This window comes from Xenopus tropicalis, chromosome 2, assembly GCF_000004195.4.
Source record: "Xenopus tropicalis strain Nigerian chromosome 2, UCB_Xtro_10.0, whole genome shotgun sequence".
Taxonomy (NCBI): Eukaryota; Metazoa; Chordata; class Amphibia; order Anura; family Pipidae; genus Xenopus; species Xenopus tropicalis.
Window position 1 is genome coordinate 93,533,553 of NC_030678.2, and position 21,815 is coordinate 93,555,367.

Here is a 21,815-nt window from a genome sequence, read left to right on the forward strand (position 1 = left end):
GCAAACAGAGTATATTGTACAGGGAGAAGTATTAGTCCTAGAAACTAAGGTCTTGTATATTGACGCTTTCTGAAACAGGAACTGAAATTATACATGGCTATGTAACAAAAATCAGTAAAGTTCTGAGACCATAAAGTGAACAAAAATGTGTATATTTATTTCTTATCACATCAACATTTATAAAAGATTTAAATATATTTTATAAAGTTATATTCTCAATGTCATTTACTGTCCAGGCGGCATTGGGTCCAACTGTTCAGTAATAGCATTTGTCCATCCCTGTGTATGGTCAGTCGTGTTTAGCCACTGGATGATCGGTCAGGTAACAAGATCAGTTGTTGTATTACCATCTTGTCCTTGAGAAATTTTGAATTCTGCTCCTATTGAAAAAATGGGAATTATCTTAGTATGTTTATCTCCCTGTCATATTTAACTAAGGAAAGCCTTTCTTACTCCATCTTCTAACCATGAATATGGGCTTAGGTGTCTCATCTATCATGCAGTTATTTTGTGATAGCTGCCGTTTATATTGTTAAGGGTGCAGTGCTCATTTCTTGGGATCAGATTCAGCATTTGCCCCCAGACCTTTCATTTTGATTCTCAGCCTCCTCCCTTATATGTACACCCCCACCTACACCGCTATTGATAATGTCTTAATAGGTTGGTAAGTGGAAGATTCCTATTAATCAGAAGCGCATTACACCTCATTAGCTGCATTACACACTCAGTTAATTTCCCAATTACCCTCTGACAGTAACAAAGCAGTCTGAGGCCCAGCTCTTATTCATGTTGCTGTCTCAGCTCTCCTTACCAGTGCTTGCCTCGTAGGCTCATTCCGGTCTCCCGCAGAGTACAGTCAGGACCAGCATCTGATGAATGAAGGAAATGAAGAATAATTGGAAATGTAGAAGTTGCCGAATCAATACCCACTCTGTGCCCTCTCTCCATTTTATAACCGAGCAGAAGTTTAGATTACAGATATGCCTTGATAAAAATGATCATTGCAATTCCTTTGTGGTTTGCTGAAATAAATGCCTATGACTTTTTGTCTGCTTTTTCTTTTCTTGATTAGACATAGTGTGAATATTTTGAATTTCCCTTGTTCCCTTTGAGAAATACGGACTACAAAGCTCCAATCCGAGAATGTTCTGTCCAATTTTGTATTTGAAGCTTGAAGGGATTGATCCAGTATGTTGTTCTTGATTGAAGCATACTGATCTTAAACTCGGCGGCTGATTTGATGAATTATAACTCCTTTGCATTTGTTATGCTGTAAAGATTCAAATGTTACTGAGGCAATGGACCTAATTTACTCTTTTAGAACATCTATTCGGTCTTCCTTTTGTCACACCAGCAGTCAGCTTTAGAGACATCGCCTGGCTAGACCAGGAATTTGGGAGCATTTAATAGATACATCAATTACTATCTGCTTTTATGAGCTGATAGCTTCTTTGCAAGTTTAATTGAAATGTTAATTTACAGTTCATATATTAATTTTTTACTGTTTATTAAGTGTCATTTCCGAACGAGTGCTTGTCAAAGTACTTCTTTGCATTCTTGAACTGAGGTTGTATGCTGCAAAACCTACCTACTCAGTATAAACAGACATGTACTGACTTGGCTGTGTTGGGCCAGAGCAGAGCAGATGCCAAATAAAGCTAAATGAGTTGGAAATTGTTTCTAGAACGCAATAAAATATATGGGTTTTTTTTCCTACAAAGAATTCTTGAGCAAGGATAGCATTAGCTTATGAAACTTACCCAGGTGTACATGTCTGAATTGTTTGATTCCACCAGAAATTGTATTTCTTGCCTTGCTGTAACATACTGTGTTTACACATCTACCAGTCAGAACCCACTCTCCAAATCCTGTATAACTGCAGTTTTTAACAATTATTTGACAGACTTGTTATCTATATATGTTTGACCACAACCCTAATCCTTCAAAAACAAACAGTTATACTGTCAGTACTAAACGCAATTCTCTAGAGGTTTAACCTAGTGTGATGGCATCACAGATGGTGTGAGTACATGACCAATAGGAAGGTAATCTTAATTTTGGCCCATCACCCATTAGAATCTGTTTTTGGCCCAGTCCACCAGTAACTAGTAACTACTAAATCTCCTTCAGACAAGTTCCAGACAAGTAGTGTTTTATTTTTCGCTAACTGTAAGCACCCCTTCTCCTTAGCTTATTTTGCTTTATTTTTATAACATTATAGACAATAAGGCTAGAATGCATCCAACACAAGAAGGCAAAACTGCAAATGGCTCTAGCCACCCAGACTTCAAGAACATGTGATCAGGTGTCGGGCAGGTTTCAAATCTCCACAGGGGCTGTTAGCAGACTCCCAAATTATTCTCAGTTATGCCTGTATAGGACTGTTTACATAAGTTCTTTTTCTTTTCTGAAAATGTTATACAGTGGATTGTGTCCTCAAGTTAATTTATTAATCTTACTTATCACTTGCAATAATGCTTCTAATTTTTTCCTTGCTGTCAGGTGGTAGCCAATGCAGTAGCTGCACTGTCAGAGATCAGCGAGTCACACCCAAACAGTAATCTGTTGGACCTGAATCCCCAGAACATCAACAAACTGCTGACTGCTCTGAATGAATGCACTGAGTGGGGCCAGATCTTCATCTTGGACTGTTTATCTAATTATAATCCTAAGGATGAGAGGGAGGCGCAGAGGTATGTATCATCCCCTCTGGCATATGGATGAATTTGCCCACTCATCGTAGTTTCAGTGGGACTGTCTCTCATGTACCCCCTGACTGCGTTGTCCCCTTTTTTTAAAAAAAAAAAAAAAAGGCTTGACAAAAGATCTGTTAAAAGAATAGGAGCACCATGTCCTAGGTTAGTGATCAAAATCACTAGATGCGTACCTAACAAATTCCAACCCTCCACTGATCTTGGGTTTAATTCTTCTTTTAAAGGCCAGTTTACATTTTTACTATTTCCATAGTTCACTATATATTTGTTACTCAATATAAAATAAATAGTGTTTTAATAAAATGACCCTGTATTTACTGTCTCATTTTTTTTTGCATTTCTTTATTGTTCCTTTTAACTTTTGTTTATGCAGTATCTGTGAACGTGTCACTCCTCGGTTGTCTCATGCCAACTCTGCTGTGGTGCTGTCTGCTGTCAAAGTCTTAATGAAATTCCTAGAGTTGCTGCCTAAAGACTCTGATTACTATACTATGCTGTTGAAAAAACTGGCTCCCCCTTTGGTTACTTTGCTGTCTGGCGAGCCTGAGGTGCAGTATGTAGCACTTCGGAACATCAACCTTATTGTACAGAAAAGGTAAATTTTAGGGAAATACTCTTTCTTATTTATTTTTATTACTCATATAACATAAAGTACATATTTGAAACTGCTATTGATTTTTTAGCAAAAGAAGAATGCCCTTACTGACTATGCCATTCAGGTATCATTTGAGTAAAGTATTAGTGATAAACAGGAGACAATGGAGTAAATCTATTAAGAATCATGGATGAAATTAGTTAAGTATGTAAGGTGTCCAAACAGCATATCAACAAAGCAGTTGTTGTGGTCATATATATTTAATTAGCATATAGACCTTCATGACAGGTGAATATTGTTTTATCAAGTGTACTATGTCCTTATAGACAATTTAATTGTGGGGCAACATTGATTGTTTTTTCTTATCTGCCCAATGAGCTAGGTGGAGGAAAAGTTCAAAATTGCCTGTGTGCCATTGCTCCATTCAGCAATTGTATCCACAAATTTTTCAGATGGCTGACCTGGGAAGCATGCACATGTAACATACTGGGGCTTGGATGGGATACATTTTGACAGAGCTGAGCTATACACGTAGTTTTACTCCTTTCTGTACAATTTACCTTGATAACTGTTTCTTTTTAAGCTGCACTGCTAACCTGTTACTGACATTTTATTCTGCAACATTTCCCCTTCTGCAAGGTCTGTTAGCATTAATCTGCCATCATAAACTAGAAAAGCAAGGGTTGCAGTGTTTAATTTACTTAAATCATGGATTATTAAACAGGCATAATAGTAAGTGACAATAAAGCATCTCTGACATTTGAAAATATCTAGGGAGGGGGCAGTGTATTTTAAATATGCTGCTAAGTCTCAGCCTTCCTGCCATCTGTTTATATTGGAAAACAGAATAATGGCCTGCAAAATGATTACAAACCATAGGCCTGCATGCTAAGCATTATGTCGTTAGCAAAATGAAAAGCAGTGTGATGTTGACTAAAAATACAGTACAGTTATGTATGTTTAATTTAGCTGTGGTGTTAAGAAATCACAAATAGTATTTAAAGCTAAAAAGTATATTTTATGAGAAAGATATCCTTAAAAGATCATTATTTCATACTACTTATACACCAAAGGTAGACTTTTGACCTTAAGCTGTGAGTCAATATTCAGATCAGTCCCTGTCCCAATGAAGCTTAGTACAGTGGCTTGCAAAAGTATTCGGCCCCCTTGAACTTTTCCACATTTTGTCACATTACAGCCACAAACATGAATCAATTTTATTGGAATTCCACGTGAAAGACCAATACAAAGTGGTGTACATGTGAGAAGTGGAACGAAAATCATACATATTTCCAAACATTTTTTACAAATAAATAACTGCAAAGTGGTGTGTGCATAATTATTCAGCCCCCTGAGTCAATACTTAGTAGAACCACCTTTTGCTGCAATTACAGCTGCCAGGCTTTTAGGGTATGTCTCTACCAGCTTTGCACATCTACAGACTGAAATCCTTGCCCATTCTTCTTTGCAAAACAGCTCCAGCTCAGTCAGATTAGATGGACAGCGTTTGTGAACAGCAGTTTTCAGATCTTGCCACAGATTCTCCATTGGATTTAGATCTGGACTTTGCCTGGGCCATTCTAACACATGGATATGTTTTGTTTTAAACCATTCCATTGTTGCCCTGGCTTTATGTTTAGGGTTGTTGTCCTGCTGGAAGGTGAACCTCCGCCCCAGTCTCAAGTCTTTTGCAGACTCCAAGAGGTTTTCTTCCAAGATTGCCCTGTATTTGGCTCCATCCATCTTCCCATCAACTCTGACCAGCTTCCCTGTCCCTGCTGAAGAGAAGCTCCCCCAGAGCATGATGCTGCCACCACCATATTTGACAGTGGGGATGGTGTGTTCAGAGTGATGTGCAGTGTTAGTTTTCCGCCACACATAGCGTTTTGCATTTTGGCCAAAAAGTTCCATTTTGGTCTCATCTGACCAGAGCACCTTCTTCCACATGTTTGCTGTGTCCCCCACATGGCTTGTGGCAAACTGCAAACGGGACTTCTTATGGTTTTCTGTTAACAATGGCTTTCTTCTTGCCACTCTTCCATAAAGGCCAACTTTGTGCAGTGCACGACTAATAGTTGTCCTATGGACAGATTCCCCCACCTGAGCTGTAGATCTCTGCAGCTCGTCCAGAGTCACCATGGGCCTCTTGGCTGCATTTCTGATCATCGCTCTCCTTGTTCGGCCTGTGAGTTTAGGTGGACGGCCTTGTCTTGGTAGGTTTACAGTTGTGCCATACTCCTTCCATTTCTGAATGATCGCTTGAACAGTGCTCCGTGGGATGTTCAAGGCTTTGGAAATCTTTTTGTAGCCTTAGCCTGCTTTAAATTTCTCAATAACTTTATCCCTGACCTGTCTGGTGTGTTCTTTGGACTTCATGGTGTTGTTGCTCCCAATATTCTCTTAGACAACCTCTGAGGCCGTCACAGAGCAGCTGTATTTGTACTGACATTAGATTACACACAGGTGCACTCTATTTAGTCATTAGCACTCATCAGGCAATGTCTATGGGCAACTGACTGCACTCAGACCAAAGGGGGCTGAATAATTACGCACACCCCACTTTGCAGTTATTTATTTGTAAAAAATGTTCGGAATCATGTATGATTTTCATTCCACTTCTCACGCGTACACCACTTTGTATTGGTCTTTCACATGGAATTCCAATAAAATTGATTCATGTTTGTGGCTGTAATGTGACAAAATGTGGAAAAGTTCATGGGGGCCGAATACTTTTGCAAGCCACTGTATAAGTAACTATAAAGAGCCAGTTAATTTAATGTTTTTTGAGTGAGGGAGGAAACCCAGGCAGACACGAGAACATTCAAACCCTTTGGAGATAGAGCAAGACGATTCAAACTCCAACTAAACATAGTTATTCCTACATATACAGTGAAACTGTACCATCTCCTAAATACCAGTACATGCTTATTCATACACTACATGCTGTTTCACTTTCATGTATATTGTCTCCTCATATAAGACACTGAAACACCCCTTACCTGCATCCTAACTGCTTACTATGATCCATATTAGTCACTTAGAATGGTCTCACACATGCTATAGTAGCTGGCCAATTTATTAACAAAGTGAGTTTGCCAACCATCATGTTTCTTGTCTGCCTAACTGTAATGGCCCACTTTTTGTCCTGCTTAAAGCAAAGAGACCAATAACGATTTGGATCGGGTAATAGGGTTTTATATATGTATAATAGACGTAATCTACAATAATATTGTGAACCCAGTTCCAAACAGATTAACCCTAGTGCATAAATTCACACGAAAGTCAAAGCAGACATGTATGGCATGTGAGCTTCATCTTAACCCAGACTTGTGGGGGCCCCATGGGAATATATGATTATATTTTTTACATAAAATGGAGCAACAAATGAAGTGTGAATTGGCCAAATATAGAGTTGAGTAGTATGTATGTAAGCAAAATAAACAATCTATGACTGTGTTGGTCCCTGGATCATATGATGTACATGGGCTCTTGGGTCCTTTTGCATTTGTGTATATAAATTGTTAAAGGGACATTATACACACCTATTCACCATGACCTTAATGAATAGTACATGTTCTGAACATATTTTTCCCTATTGTTTTAATTAAGAAATATCTATGGTTTCTGGGTTGTTTTTTTTTGGCAAAACAAAAATATGAAGCCAGTTTCACTTTAGCACTTTTTCAGTTTAGCACTTCCTGTGACTTACTATTACTTCCTGATCCCAAAGAACTTCAGAGGAGCTGATAAAACTAATTATAAAGCTGGCCATACACGTGGCGATCCGACGATGTTTCGTACGACCATCGGTCGCACGAAACATCGTCAGATCCGCCACACACCATTCAGGGCTGAATCGGCAGGTAAGGAGGTAGAAACAATAGGATTTCTACCTCCTTCTGCCGATTCAGCTCTGAAGGGAGAATTTTGGTCAGGCGCCTTCTATGGCGCCCGATCAAAATTTTCTAACCTGGCCGATCGACAAGCCGACCGATTTCAGCAGCTTCCTGCGACATCGGTCGGCTCGCTGACATACCATACACGCACCGATTATCGTACGAAACGAGGTTTCGTACGATAATATCGGTGCGTGTATGGCCACCTTTAGTCCACTAAGAAGCCCCTGATAATGAAATGTTGGAATGCTGCTGCTTAGAAAAGGGAGGGGGTTGTTTGTTAGATAGTTAGGGAACTCTGAACAAATTGCCCTGTTTATGAAGGAAGGGGTGAAAATAGCCCAACTTTACAATGACAAAAAATAGTTAGTCCTGATTAGTCCTGATCCCTGGTAGAGAAGCTCACAGCTGGGTGGGGGACTCCCCACCCCAAGTCTGACACTGCTGAAGGAGAAAATGCTCACCTGCACCCTGTTCAGTAGCCATTGACTACTATACTAGCATAGATGGGATACTAGCATTCACACAGGTCCACAGTTTTTACCTGCCATCCATTCTTTAACTTGTACTATGATGTTTGTGCTTTTGGTAAGTGCACCTATGAGTTAATTTTGTGAATCTCCTAATGGTGTGTACTTGCTTTTATATACATTATATATGTAAAGGTAAGCTGGGTTCTGGTTAACCATGTGCACTGCCTCTTTCTACAGACCTGAAATTCTAAAACAAGAAATTAAAGTTTTCTTTGTAAAGTACAATGATCCGATTTATGTCAAACTGGAGAAACTGGATATAATGATTCGCCTGGCATCACAGGCTAACATTGCTCAGGTCAGTAGCTTGTGCTTTATGATCCTTTTTATGAAACTAAATATGTTTTCTGAACCTGTTGCCATTTCTTAAAAATATTTTAGGGTTTTTAAAACCTGACATTTGACACCATATGTATATTTGTTTGTCATTTTTCTTTCATGTTGTAGGTCTTGGCTGAGCTGAAGGAATATGCCACAGAGGTGGATGTTGATTTTGTTAGAAAGGCTGTTCGTGCCATAGGACGCTGTGCCATTAAAGTTGAGGTGAGATTATTTAGTGAGAATGGATCAGCTGAAGTTTTGTGAAGTCTTTAGAGGATGTTTATTTATATGGTGGCTTTAAAGGGATACTAACACCAGAAATGAACCCTTTTTTACATCTTTCATAACACTGTCTTTTGCATTTTATTTATAATTTTGCCATAAGTATTTGTCAGATGCTTTGACATTCCCTATCTGATCCCCCATGTTCCTCTATGAGGGGGCGGCCATATTTGTGCAGCAGTAGGCCGTTAGCATTAGAAGCTATAACTGACAGGCTGAGAAGGGACAGTCAGGTTGGCAAAACAGTCAGGTTTAGGAACTTCAAGTAACAATTACTTACAGAAGCAGGTCTATCAGCAACAAATGGTCAACATGAACTATAGGGAACTTTTTATGTAGATTCATATTTTAAAAAGTAGTTTTTTTGTGTTAGTATCACTATCAGTAAAATTACTCTAAACACCCTCCAGAATTACCTACCTTTGTCCCAGCATTCTGTCTGACCTGGTTCCTCAGTTAGACTCTAATCCTTTCCTTTGCTTCCTTTTGCAGAGTGAAGCCCTGCCCCCACTTCCCGTTCAGTTCTCTCTTCAATTCAACAACGTTGTCGGAGTGAAGAGCCTTCTGCGCATACCTGGAGGCAGCAGGAGCCAGTCTGTGCATTAGCAAAGGTTTTTTTTTTTTTTTTTCATGAGAGACCTGAACAGGAAGTGGGGGCGGGGCTTCACTCTGCACAAGGAAGCAAAGGAAAGGATTAAAGTCTAACTGAGGAACCAGGTCAGACAGAATGCTGGGACAAAGGTAGGTAATTCTGGAGGCTGTTTAGAGTAATTTTTTTAAATGTTATGCTTCCTATTAGTATTATTTGCCCAGAGTGGCATTTTCTGCTATTACAACTTCATTATTGTGTTCTCTTTTTCAATATCAGGTGAGCACTTAATCCACTTTACTTTATTCTGTGCATCCCTAGTATATATTATTTAGGCAATCCTAAAGGACAGTGCGTATCCCTGAGGCTACTTATTTCTTAAGTGAATACATCAATTTATGCACACACCAGTCATGGATGCAATGCATTTCAATTAATGTTTTAATCGTTCAACTTTTATTGAATCAGCATAAAATGCTAAAAACATGTCCATACAAAAAGTGCATAGTACATAGTAACATAGAGCTGATAATACTGTTAAAGGAACAGTAACACCAAAAATTGAAAGTGTATAAAAGTAATAACAATATAATGTACTGTTGCCCTGCATTGCTACAACTGATGTGTTTGCCTCAGAAAGACTACTATGGTTTATATAAGTATGCTACTGTGTAGCCATGGGGGCAGCCATTCAAAGGAGAAAAGGCACAGGTTACTTAGCAGATAACAGATAAACCCCCATAATATGGGGCTTAGCTACTAGTTATCTGCTATGTAACCTGTGCCTTTTCTCCTTTTTTCCACCCTGAATGGCTGCCCCCATGGCTACACAGCAGATTATTTATATAGTAGCTTTTCTGTAGCAAAAACACCAGTTTTTTGCAGAGCAACAGCACATTATATTTTAATTACTTTAATTTTTTGATGTTACTGTTCCTTTAAGTGGTGCCTTTGTCTTTTGTGTTTCTGGAAAATTAGCAATCTGCAGAGCGCTGTGTGAGCACTCTCTTGGACCTCATCCAGACCAAGGTTAACTACGTTGTTCAAGAAGCCATTGTTGTCATCAGAGACATCTTCCGCAAGTATCCTAACAAGTAGGTGTTCTATCCATCTTGTAAAAATATTACTTCTTGCCTTCTGACAGTACAGATCCCAGGAACACACCTTACAGATACAATTGAACATGCTCAATAAACAGTGTCAGTAAATGTTGCTGACATTATCTTCAGATGACCCACAAGGATTTTAATTGACATTAAGTGAAAGGTTTGCCCATCAGTATTTTCTAATTGATTTTATAAAACTGTTTTGCTGATATTAGCATTTCAAGCACTGCCAGGTACATTACTTATGTACCTAAAAGTGTGCAGTTACAACATTCCATAATATGGGTGCTGGGGTTTGCTTAAAGTGTTTCCCTTTTTACAAATGACTTCCACTGAAATTAAGAACCTTCCTTAAAAATTTCCTTAAAATTAAGGACCTTGAAATGCTACCTTATCTATGTTTTTCCCAGGTATGAAAGTATAATTGCCACACTGTGTGAGAATCTGGATTCCTTGGATGAGCCAGATGCCCGTGGTGCCATGATCTGGATTGTTGGTGAATATGCAGAACGTATTGACAATGCTGATGAACTACTGGAGAGCTTCTTGGAGGGATTTCACGATGAGAGTACACAGGTAATTTTTGGGGGCTGGCCATTTAAAGCCCTAGTGGCCAAATATGATTTTTCTAAGGTGAGACTGCTTCTATGGAGGGTAATACTGTAGATGCTATGGTTCAAGACAATTTTAACTCAGGCATCTAATTATTACTATTGCATTTTTATCACTAAATCCATGATCTTTAGATTTGCCAAATAAAAAATTAAAAGTTCAGTTGTTTGCTTTTTTCCCCCTCTAAGTTTATTATATCGGTAACAGGTGAGATACGGTTGGGTTACTGGGGCATATTTATTAACACTGGGCAGATTTGGCTGGGGGCAGTAACCTTTAGCAACCAGTCAGCGATTGGCTTTTTTTTTAGCCAGCTGCAGGTAAAACAATGAACCCAACATTTTGATTGGTTGCCATGGGTTACTGCCAATGGGCAAATTTGCCCAGTGTTGATAAATGACCCCTAACGATCTTTGTTTCTGTTGCTACTCAGCCCAGTAGGATTTAACAACAAACTTACTTTTAAAAGAAACATGAGGAAAAGTACTATGGCAAACATGACACTGTTGTAGTGGCGTTTTCAGCCCTTAAATGGCCCCTAAAGTGCTTTTTGGCTGAAAACCACCATTACCAAAGCTGTCATATAGTTCCCATTAAAATGTTATCATTTTTAGGCCTATGGCACATGTAAAATATGCTCTTTGGTCATATTCAGTTTCTAGTCCTGTCAGTGTGCACAGATGTGGAGGGAGTCAGTGTTCTTTACACCAGTGGAGAAAAAGTCCTTATGGCCCTCTGCCCAGTATGTGTGTGCACTGCCAATGTACATACAGAAGTTTTCAGCTAGAAAATGCTCATGTGTGCATATTGTGCCCAAGGTCTGTTCTGTGTGCAGTAACAGTCAGAATCCTTGCTATTCACACACATAAGGGGTAAAGGGGCACTGAATCGTCAAAATGCCATGCAGAGAAAATCCCATATGTGCCATAAGCTTTTAAACAAGAGGATGGTTAATGATCAGTGCTGGAGGTACTTTCAGAATAGGTTTTATTAAATGCCTGTACATCTTCCAAATGCAATGCACAATAATACAATTGTTTCAGATTAGATTGTGTGCAAGAAAAGGATTATGGCTTGTCGTGGGAGTAATTTAACTGTAAGTTAGTGAAGCAGATCATAACAGAGATTTATTAGTCAGCCCTTTCTGCTTCATCATTAGAACGCAATTGACATGATTGTTCAAGCAGTCATGGAAATGAAGATGTGATTTATTAAGTGGTAATAAGCTATGCAGAGGCAATTTAATAAGAGATCTCTAACAGTTTTGAACTGTACTGTATTAATGCAATGATTCCTTTCCTATGAAGGATAACATATGGTTCATATAACTTTGGTGTAAAAAAAAAAAAAAAAAAAACATTTGGATTGGGTGCTAAACTGTACTTACAGTAGGGCCTGAATACCTCTATAGGGTTGTTATGAAGTATGCACTATTTACTGCATGTCATTGGGGTAAATTAATTTCATGTTTGTCATAAGGATCAGTATTGGTTTTAGGTGCTGAAGTTTAAACTAAAATCGCTCCTCAGCATTTTGGTGCACAGGAATTTTCTTCTTAAAAAGTCAACACACTGGGGGTCATTTGTCAACATTGGTTAATCACTGATTGGTTGGTATGGGTAACTCAAACGTGCAAATTTGCCCAGTATTGATAAATGGCTTCTAGTACTGTTAGCATCTTTTAAAAGATGTAAGGGTTAAATAAACCCAGTAGGATTGTTTTGCTTCTATCGAGGATTAATCACATCTTAGTTTAGAACAAGGAATTGTTTTATTATTACAGAGAAAAAGGAAATCATTTTTAAAAATTGTAATTATTTGATTAAAATGGAGTCTATTGGCGGTGGCCTTCCCGTAATTTGGAGCTTTCTGGATAACACATTTCCAGGTTAGGGATCCCATACCTGTATTTAAAATATAGATGTTCAAAAACTGTACTCATGTTTATTCTCATTTATATGTTTTCCTTCTTTGGCTTTTAGGTTCAACTTACTCTACTTACGGCTATTGTCAAACTCTTTCTGAAGAAGCCATCAGAAACCCAAGAGCTGGTTCAACAAGTTCTCAGCCTGGCTACACAGGTATTGATAAGTTAACATTGGAAAATAGGAATATAGTTGTTAGCCCTTTTTTTAAAAAAATATCTGCTTCATACTGCTTCCAGTAGGCTTTCTAGTCTCTTGTATTATCCAACTTCTCCAGCAGAATCCTGCATTTAAATTCGTTTTTCAGAAACTGATTTTTTTTATATTTAAAATTTCACATGGTGCTAGCCATATTCTTCATTTTCCAGGGTCCCAGATATGTGACCTGTGCTCTGACTTCAGTCACACTTTGCTGCTGAGCTGCAAGTTGGAGTGATATCAACCTCTCCCTGTAATGACAATAAAGTTGAATCTAATATAATCTAATGTATTCTCCCAAACCATGAAATAGATTATTTTGACCCATCCTTTTTTAGTTTGGCAACAGTCTTGCGATAATCAACTTTGTACACAGTTGTAAATTAATTGGAGATATAGACACAATACCTAATTAGAAGTTTCTTCCAAAGGAAGTTTGCTAGAACATCTTTTACTCGCTGAACTTTGGGCGATTCGTCTGCTTGTACAGAATCAGCCTGTCAGGCACACACACACAGCGTGCACAAAAATAGATACTTTGCCGTCTCTGCAGCAAAATTTGCTCTGTCAGACACATGTCTGTTAGTTCTACTAAGGTTCTACTGCAGGGGAAAATAGCAATGGCTATAATGGGCACCCTTTCTGTGTGCCTGTGTGTGGATTTGTTTATTAGTACTTTTTATTCTAAAAATCACACTAGGACTCATTTACCAAGCTGGGCAAAAATCCATGCCAACCAATCAAATGTTTGCTTTCATTGTTTAACTTGCCACTAGATGGAAACATTGGTTTTGCTATGGGTTACTGTCCAGGTGCACATTTGTCCAGTGTTAATAAATGAGTCCCACTGTGTTTCACAAAACCATTTTAGTGTTTTTCTTTACTTTGAATTTGGGGCTTTTGAGACACTATCAAGAATTTTCTACAACTGGGTCACTTTAATCTGTTGTCAGTAACAGAACATAGAATAAGTCTATTGTCAGAGGCTAGACAGTGACATATTCAGAACAAAGCAGATTGTGTTTAAGTATTCCTAGAAGTGCTGTTTTTTATTATTATTTATGAAAAAAATCCATTCACAAAGCTCAGTGCTAGCTTCCTGAGGACTATAATGTATACTTTCAAATGTCATGGTTATATTTAAGGGTTGAAGAATATTTTAAGTGACTTTTTGTGTTCATAAATTTTTCTTCCATCTTACAGGATTCTGATAACCCAGACCTGCGAGACAGAGGCTATATTTACTGGCGATTGCTCTCTACTGATCCAGTAACTGCCAAAGAAGTTGTGCTTTCAGAGAAGCCACTGATATCTGAAGAGACAGACCTAATTGAACCCACTCTTCTGGATGAATTAATTTGCCATATTGGCTCACTGGCGTCGGTCTACCACAAGCCACCTAACGCCTTTGTGGAAGGGAGTCATGGAGTGCATCGCAAGCACCTTCCAATTCAGCATGGAAGGTGAGCATAATTTATTTATTTATTTATATACATGTCTTCCGCCACCATTTTTGTGGTGTTCGCAACTAAAGGCCAATGTCTTTTGATTTAACCTAGTTAAAGCAATTTGTTGACACGCTAACCTTAAACCTTTTCTTTTGTTGTACCTAGTACAGGTGGCTGAATATTGTTGGCATGCTTAGGATATAAGCCTGCTTTGTATCTTTCCAAAGTTATACACATATACACATAGTGGTGAAAATGTGTCTGTATTTCAAGGTCTATTAGGACTGTAGGGACACTAGGGGGGTAACTTGGGGGGCCTGTTCCCTTGCACAAGATTACGGCAGGTACACCACTGAGGGAAAAGTGGCATAGCAGATACCAGATACGCTGTTTGTTATATAGTGGTTTTAATACTGTAGTCCTACACTTGTAAAATAATATATTCATAATATATAAATCAGGTATTTACATTTTTCACCCATTGGGCCCCATTTTTACTAGACAGTCGCAACAAAGGGTGAGGGGGGTTGTATATTTGTATTCTAAATTAGTAGTTTCCCTATTTGCTCTATTTAGTGGAATAATTCATAAAAAAAACACATTTATGTTGAATACTGCATTTTTAGGCTGACAAAACACATATACTTGTTTATCAAAAGGTGAAACTGGTAGTTAGTTTTTTTCATCTGCTAATGTACAATTTCTGTCCAAGATATGACCGGTAAGTTGCTGATTCAGAAGACTATATGAACACATCAGTGGCCACCTCATTGGTATCCCTTAATTGCCAATGCCATGTGTAGGAGGTAACTAACCAAAATGTGTATATATATATATATATATATATATATATATATACAGAAAAGAACAGAGCACACCCTAATAATAATCAAATGCCCCGGGTGCTTGCAAGAACCATGTGTATAGCAAAACAATGAGCCGCACACACAGGGACTTTGTTAGAAAACAAAAAAATATTTAATGAAAAAGATCCAACGTTTCGAGCACCAACTGTGCTCCTCCTCAGGGACAAACCAAAAGACAGTGTAAACCTTATTTATTTATATATATATATATATATATATATATATATATATATATATATATATATATATATATATATATATATATATATATGACAATGAGCCGCACACACAGGGACTTTGTTAGAAAACAAAAAAATATTTAATGAAAAAGATCCAACGTTTCGAGCACCAACTGTGCTCTGTTCAGGATTTCCTTGTAAAGCTGAATTACACACACTGTGCATCCAGTTTATCAATTTCATTAGAACATTCCTATTATAGTGAACAATAGTGGTTGGATACTAGGATATGAGTGACTGTTTTGGATGTTAAATGCAATGTTCTATGACCTCTATTTTTTATGGTAAAATGGTATGGTATGGAAACTGACCCTAAACTATGCCCTTATGTTTTCGGAATTACTAGCTTTAGTTTTAATTTGAAGCTACACTGGATGCAGAATGAGTTTGCATTTTTGCCGAGAATCTTCTTAGATCATAAGAAATGTATTTTTACACTGGAGGTTCTACTTGTTAAATAGGGTTTCTAGTTTTAGGTCATTGTATAGGTGAAGCTGTCTATTATCCTCCCCACAGGAAACCGTGACATTAGTCAACAAGAAATTGTAACCCTTTATATATAATACAGTTAAAGGAACAGTAACACCAAAAAGAAATTCCAATATAATGTACTGTTGCCCTGCACTGGTACAACTGGTGTGTTTGCCTCAGAAACACTACTATGGTTTATATAAAGAATGCAGCTGTGTAGCCATGGGGGCAGCCATTCAAAGGAGAAAAGACACAGGCACTTAGCAGATAACAGATAAAACACTATTGTATTCTACAGAGCTTATCTGTTATCTGCTATGTAACCTGTGCCTTTTCTCCTTTTTTCCAGCTTGAATGGCTGCCCCGGGGCTACACAGCAGCTTATTATATATAAACTATAGTAGTGTTACTGTAGCAAACACACAACTTTTACCAGTGCAAGGCAACAGTTCATTATATTTAATTTACTGTTCCTTTAAGTAGTAAACTTAACTATGAAAGAAAGATGCCTTCATTTTGGTTAGATACCTAGTGGTTGTGCACTGATGATGTTAATGTATGTAAAAAAGGAAAATCTGCTCTTCAAGCTAAGCTGCTTAGGGGAGCAAAGTGTCAGCACTTTGATAAAATCAGAAGCCTCATGCCTTGTGGTGTCCTTATTTGACAGCACTATCAAAATACTAAGGTAATCCTTTCACCACTAATATTACTATATCACTTATCTGTATGAAAAGGCTATGTAACTTTGTATTAATATAATTGGGTTACTCTCAACTGGTTAATTCATATAAGCTACCAGTTCACTGTAAAAATGATGTTACACTGTGTATCAGCATGTTTCATAGGATTTAAAACCAGTTATTCACCATAGATCTCTGGGATTTTTCATTTTGAAGAATGATTTTGAAGATCCAATTGCAGTAATTTTTGTAAAGGGGAGGTGAACTCCCACGCTTGTGTTTTTTCTCCCCCACTTAGATGTTCCCCTGTTGTGCCTCAAATTACTGCAAAGCTGTGCAGTAGTGTTGGCAGCTCCATCACTTCAGTTTACAGCCTTGGTCTCAGTGATGCCTGTTAACCAGAATGGAAACTGAATGTACACCTACATTATTATTATTACTATTATTATTATTATTAGAAAGGGGAACTCCACCCAAACACAACACAAGCCTTTTGAAAAGTAAACATACTTTCAAGAAGCTTTACAATATACATGGATTCAAATATATGGAGACTTTTCATAATAATAATTTTTTATGTAATAATATGGTTTGGAACAATTACCTAAGCCTGGCCCCCTGTTCTCCTGCTGATCTGGCTGACTCAAATAACATTTAACAGTAAGTTATATGTTACTAAGTATGATAGGGGCTTCTGTGTCGTGTTGGTTCGGAAGCCAGAGTTCCCCTTTAATAAAGAAATATCAGCTCACGTTTTAAGTATACAGGTTTGGAATCCATTATACAGAAACCCATTGTTTAGAAAGATCTAAATTAAGGGAAGGCCATCATACATAGACTCCATTTAATCAAATAAGTCAAACTTTAAAAACTGATTTCCTTTTTCTCTGTAATAATAAAACAATACCATGTACTTGATCACAGATATAATATAATTAATCAGAACAATCCTATTGGGTTAAATTAATGTTTATTACTGGAAAACCCCAGGTCTCAAACATTCTTACATTCTCTTTCAAACCAATGCCTGATTTGCCAAGCTGTTTTTTACTATACCATGAATGTGTTAGTATTACTTACTTGCCTAATTACTCCCACTCAAATGAAGATAAACTAGAGTCACTTTATGACATTACGTTCATCATCGTATCAGCTCAGTTAATATTTGCACAACACTTTACTACCTCACCTGATTATAGTTAATATATTCTGTACCTAGCATTGATATTGGAGACAGCCCTGTTGGTCCCACTCCATCTGCTGGGCTCGAACAGCCCCAGGTTATTCCATCACAAGGTGACCTCCTTGGAGATCTTCTTAATCTCGATCTGGGCCCTCCAGGAAATGTGCCACAAGTGTCCACCATGCAGATGGGAGCAGTGGACCTTCTTGGTGGAGGTCTGGATAGCTTGGTAAGTAAATTATTTTCCAAACCATTATCACTAAATAAACTTAAGCTAGTGGAGACTGAAGAAAACATTGCTTATGTGTTTTTAACTGGTCAACCTTTGACTGAGTACTGAGGATGTGCTAAAGGCTATTATGTTCCGATCCCTTTTTTTTCTGTAATTGGTCTGTTGGGGGTAATGTAGTAAAAGGCACTAAGTTTGCTCAGGTGAAGTAAACTATAGCAGTCAATGAGCAGGTAGCATTTACAGGTCACCTGTTTAACAGCAAACATCTTATTGGTTGCCATGGGTTACTGTATGTGGGCAAACTTAGTGCCTTTAATTACATTTGTCTGCAGTTTGGTGACAAAGGACACTCTGCTTATGTACAGAGTAACCTTTTCCCAGCTGTCAAGGTTATATTGCTTGTATTTAATTAAACATCAGTCTTCCTCTGTTTATATATGAGCAATTTTACTCAAGTCCTCATTGGCTGACCTTATTAATCAACCCCAAGGCCTCTAGAGACTGTTTGTAGTCATCATAAATTGTATACGGTTGAATGGTCTTGTATTTTGTATTAGTCAGAATCATAACCGAGAAAGCAGGCAGATGGGTATTTTGCCATTTTACAACAGATTCTTGCACACTGCTTAAAATAACCTTCCCAGGCAGATCGTTCTCCCATTCACTACATGGTCTTTTAAGAGGTAGAATGCTTTATTGTTTGAGCCCACATGGGGTCTCCAAGGCTGAAGAAGTTAAACAATGATTTTTGCAACCTGCTATGTCATAAGACATTTCTTGCTTTTTTTGTGCCTGGAACATCCTGTTCTCACCCAAACACTATAAGCAGCACTCACGCTGATGTGATGAGCACAGCAACTACTTGTTTGCAGTTGGTAATTGTCAGGCTTGGAAGAATAACTGTTGTAGGCACTGACTTTGTTTTCTATAGTTGAGCTGTCTCTGACAGTAACCTCTCTGCTTCTTTCCTTCTGCGTCCCGCCTACCCCTGCAGATGGGAGAGGATACGCAATGGGTAACTGGTTCTCACTCAGTAGTTTTGTGATTGACTCATGATATTTTTTACTTCCCCCTTCATTACAGAGCCACTATTCTCATCAGGTGGCCTCCGTGCATGGTCATTAACATCTAGATATGAACATTGGTTTATAAACATCCAGTTCTACTTTGTGAATGAGAGCAAATTCCTTCCCTTGTTCAGTTCCTGTCAGTTGGGCAGCGTGCTCGACCATTCTTCCTTTGTTACCCCAGAGTGCTAGATCTAAACATGCCATTTACTTTGTATGTTAAATGTTTATTATGGAGTTCCATATAGCGCAGCCTTTAGGCCCAGTTATTTCCCTGCTGACTACTGAGTGTTCCATTGAATCATAATAAGACCAGTTAAGAGGAGAGCTTTTCATTCTGACTTTCCAAAGTGCACCCTCTGTGTTTCTCTAATGATGGCTCCTTCCTAGCTGCTTTGAAATCTATCATTAGCTAAGTTTAGTATAGCTTTAATGCTGCTATCTATGCTGTGTTTAAAAATAGCTGGGAAATCATGTTTAAGCAAGCACTTACTTACACAAAAACATAGTTTGTTTTCTACTTTATACTGTGGTCTGTTTTGCTCTTTGTTTTTAGCAGGCTATAAGGGATCATCTTTGCCAGGTTCTGTGCTTTTTCTGACTATGCTCACTTATCAAGTGAAAATGTACAATGAGGATTGTGTGAATAGTTGGCAACCACAGCTGCTTATAAAGCCCACACTCTTTATATCCTGTCCCATCATTAATTACAGTGTAATTTGGTCAGGCATATTCAGCCTGAGGCTTTCCAAATTTTTTTTTTTTAACTACAACACCAAGCATCCCACCAACAGCTGGTTAGGGAGGGATTCCTAGAGTTGCAGTTCATATACCCTCTTTAAATTTCAGTTTACTTTGATTTTATCAGTGAAACACGTTGGCACAACTTATTCAGGACAAAGAGACTAAACTGCATGTTTTTGTTTATTTGTATGACTGAAAGCTCCCCTACTTGTTCTGATGTAGTAGCAGTATCCAATAACAATAATGAAATCTGTTAGTGAAGTGGAGAGAAGCAATACCAAGATGGTAGTTTTGAAGGAAAAACCGAGAAGAATATATACAGATTTTTGGACGTTTTGGGGATGAGAAATTTGATTTTTAAGCAGTGTTCTTACACCTGAATTTTACTTTAGGATCAAAAAGTGGTAGGAAGTAGGTGCTGCAGGTATTTCTCTTTTTTCCTAAATTCCCTGGGAGGGTTATTGGAGAAGTATGATGAAAACCACAGTCAAAAAGAAATTTGTTTTCATTATTTTGTTATGATTACATACAAGCTAGACATTATGTTCTGGCAGTACAGCCAGGAGAGCCCACTATATGGTACAGTACAGGTTTAGTTTTTCACAACTATTACATATTATGCATAGTGTTTTGCTGTGCACTTTCCAAGAGAACTGTGGGTAGAAACATACATGAAAGGAATTTTGGTAGATTGATATGGGGCTTCATTTACTAACACCGGGCAGAATTATCCCAGTATTAGCAATTGGCTTAGGTTAGTTTGGTAGAAGGTAGAAGATGAAAACTTATATCTATTTATACCCAATGCTATCTTGAATACTGCGATATCTACCCAATATTATAAATTGTGTCGGGATCTGACTTCTCTATGTAAAGTCTCTTCCTGAGGGTCAGCTATAATATATTTTTCCTTTAAGATACACCAGTATGGGACCCGTTATCCAGAATGTTCGGAACCTGGGGTTTTCCAAATAAGGGGTCTTTCCATAATTTGGATCTCCATACCTTAAGTCTACTCAAAACTCATTTAAACATTATATGAACCCAAGAGGGTTGTTTGCATCTGATGAGGATTAATTATATCTTAGTTGGGATCAAGTACAAGGTCCTGTTTTATTATTACAGAGGAAATAATTTCTAAAAACTGACAACGGTCCCTTACCTGTACCACAATATGCCTTTATAACCAACTGTTTGCACTTTTGGATTCTCCCATCCCAATTAAAACCATTTTTAATAAGCAAGACATTAGAGTGCAGCTGGCCATGGGGGTGGTGGAGCTTGGGCTACTTCATAATGGATGTAATGGATGTAATGGAAATAGCAATTTAGAAGGCATGAGAGATGCACTTTTGCAGCTATAAATAAATTGACACTTGTCCCTCTACTGAGATAGAGATTTATATGTAGCACTATGCTAATTTACACAGTCCTTAACTGGTCTTTCTTCTCTATTCTGGTGGGTATCCTCTCCACCCCTTCTCAATATCACATTTGAAATGTTATTGGAACCGACAACTTGTACAATAAAGCCAAAGCTAAATAGATTTATGGTAAACGGAACTAAATGATTGTGTCAGTCAAAAGGTAAATTGTTGCAGACAACTGAATTATACCTTGTGCTTTACTCTGAACTGGATGTTTATACTGAGGCAAGGATGTGCCATTATTATGTTGAATGTAAATAAAGTAATTATAGCAGCTTGTAGTACTGATATGCTGTATAGGCAATACATACACAGGATACAAAAGACAAAGATGTCATCGCTGAATAAGAGGAATAGACAGCATGATAAATATCCTTTTAAAGGCATCACTGCTCATCTATACAGATTGGTACACAATAATAAAATACAGAGAACTTGAACTCCTCTTTTTATATTGCAGAACTAATAATTGAATTTGCACCTTTCTTCATCATTCATTTGCAGATATTATGCAAGTTAAGACTTCACCTGACGAAATATTAAATATAGCATTTAAAGGAAAAATAATGGATCAATGGAAAAAACTAATTCTGTAGGCTATTATGAACAGTATATTGTGCTGGTTTAACTTTGGGCTTAAACTGAATGAGTCGGCAAAAATGGCCACTGGGAACTCCCTATAGATCC

The 21,815-nt window shown here is 37.9% G+C and overlaps 1 protein-coding gene across 2 annotated transcripts in view; it reads left to right on the forward strand.

Moving 5' to 3' along the window:
• ap2b1 (adaptor related protein complex 2 subunit beta 1) overlaps positions 1-21,815 on the forward strand; it is a 53,390-nt gene that overhangs the window by 17,297 nt on the left and 14,278 nt on the right. Inside the window, exons 6-15 of one of the 2 annotated variants that reach the window (XM_012956660.1) lie at positions 2,503-2,693; positions 3,088-3,309; positions 7,916-8,036; positions 8,186-8,281; positions 9,909-10,024; positions 10,447-10,612; positions 12,631-12,729; positions 13,975-14,234; positions 17,695-17,887; positions 18,885-18,905. In XM_012956660.1, the coding sequence (XP_012812114.1) occupies positions 2,503-2,693; positions 3,088-3,309; positions 7,916-8,036; positions 8,186-8,281; positions 9,909-10,024; positions 10,447-10,612; positions 12,631-12,729; positions 13,975-14,234; positions 17,695-17,887; positions 18,885-18,905 (1,485 nt within the window). 2 annotated transcript variants of the gene reach the window in all.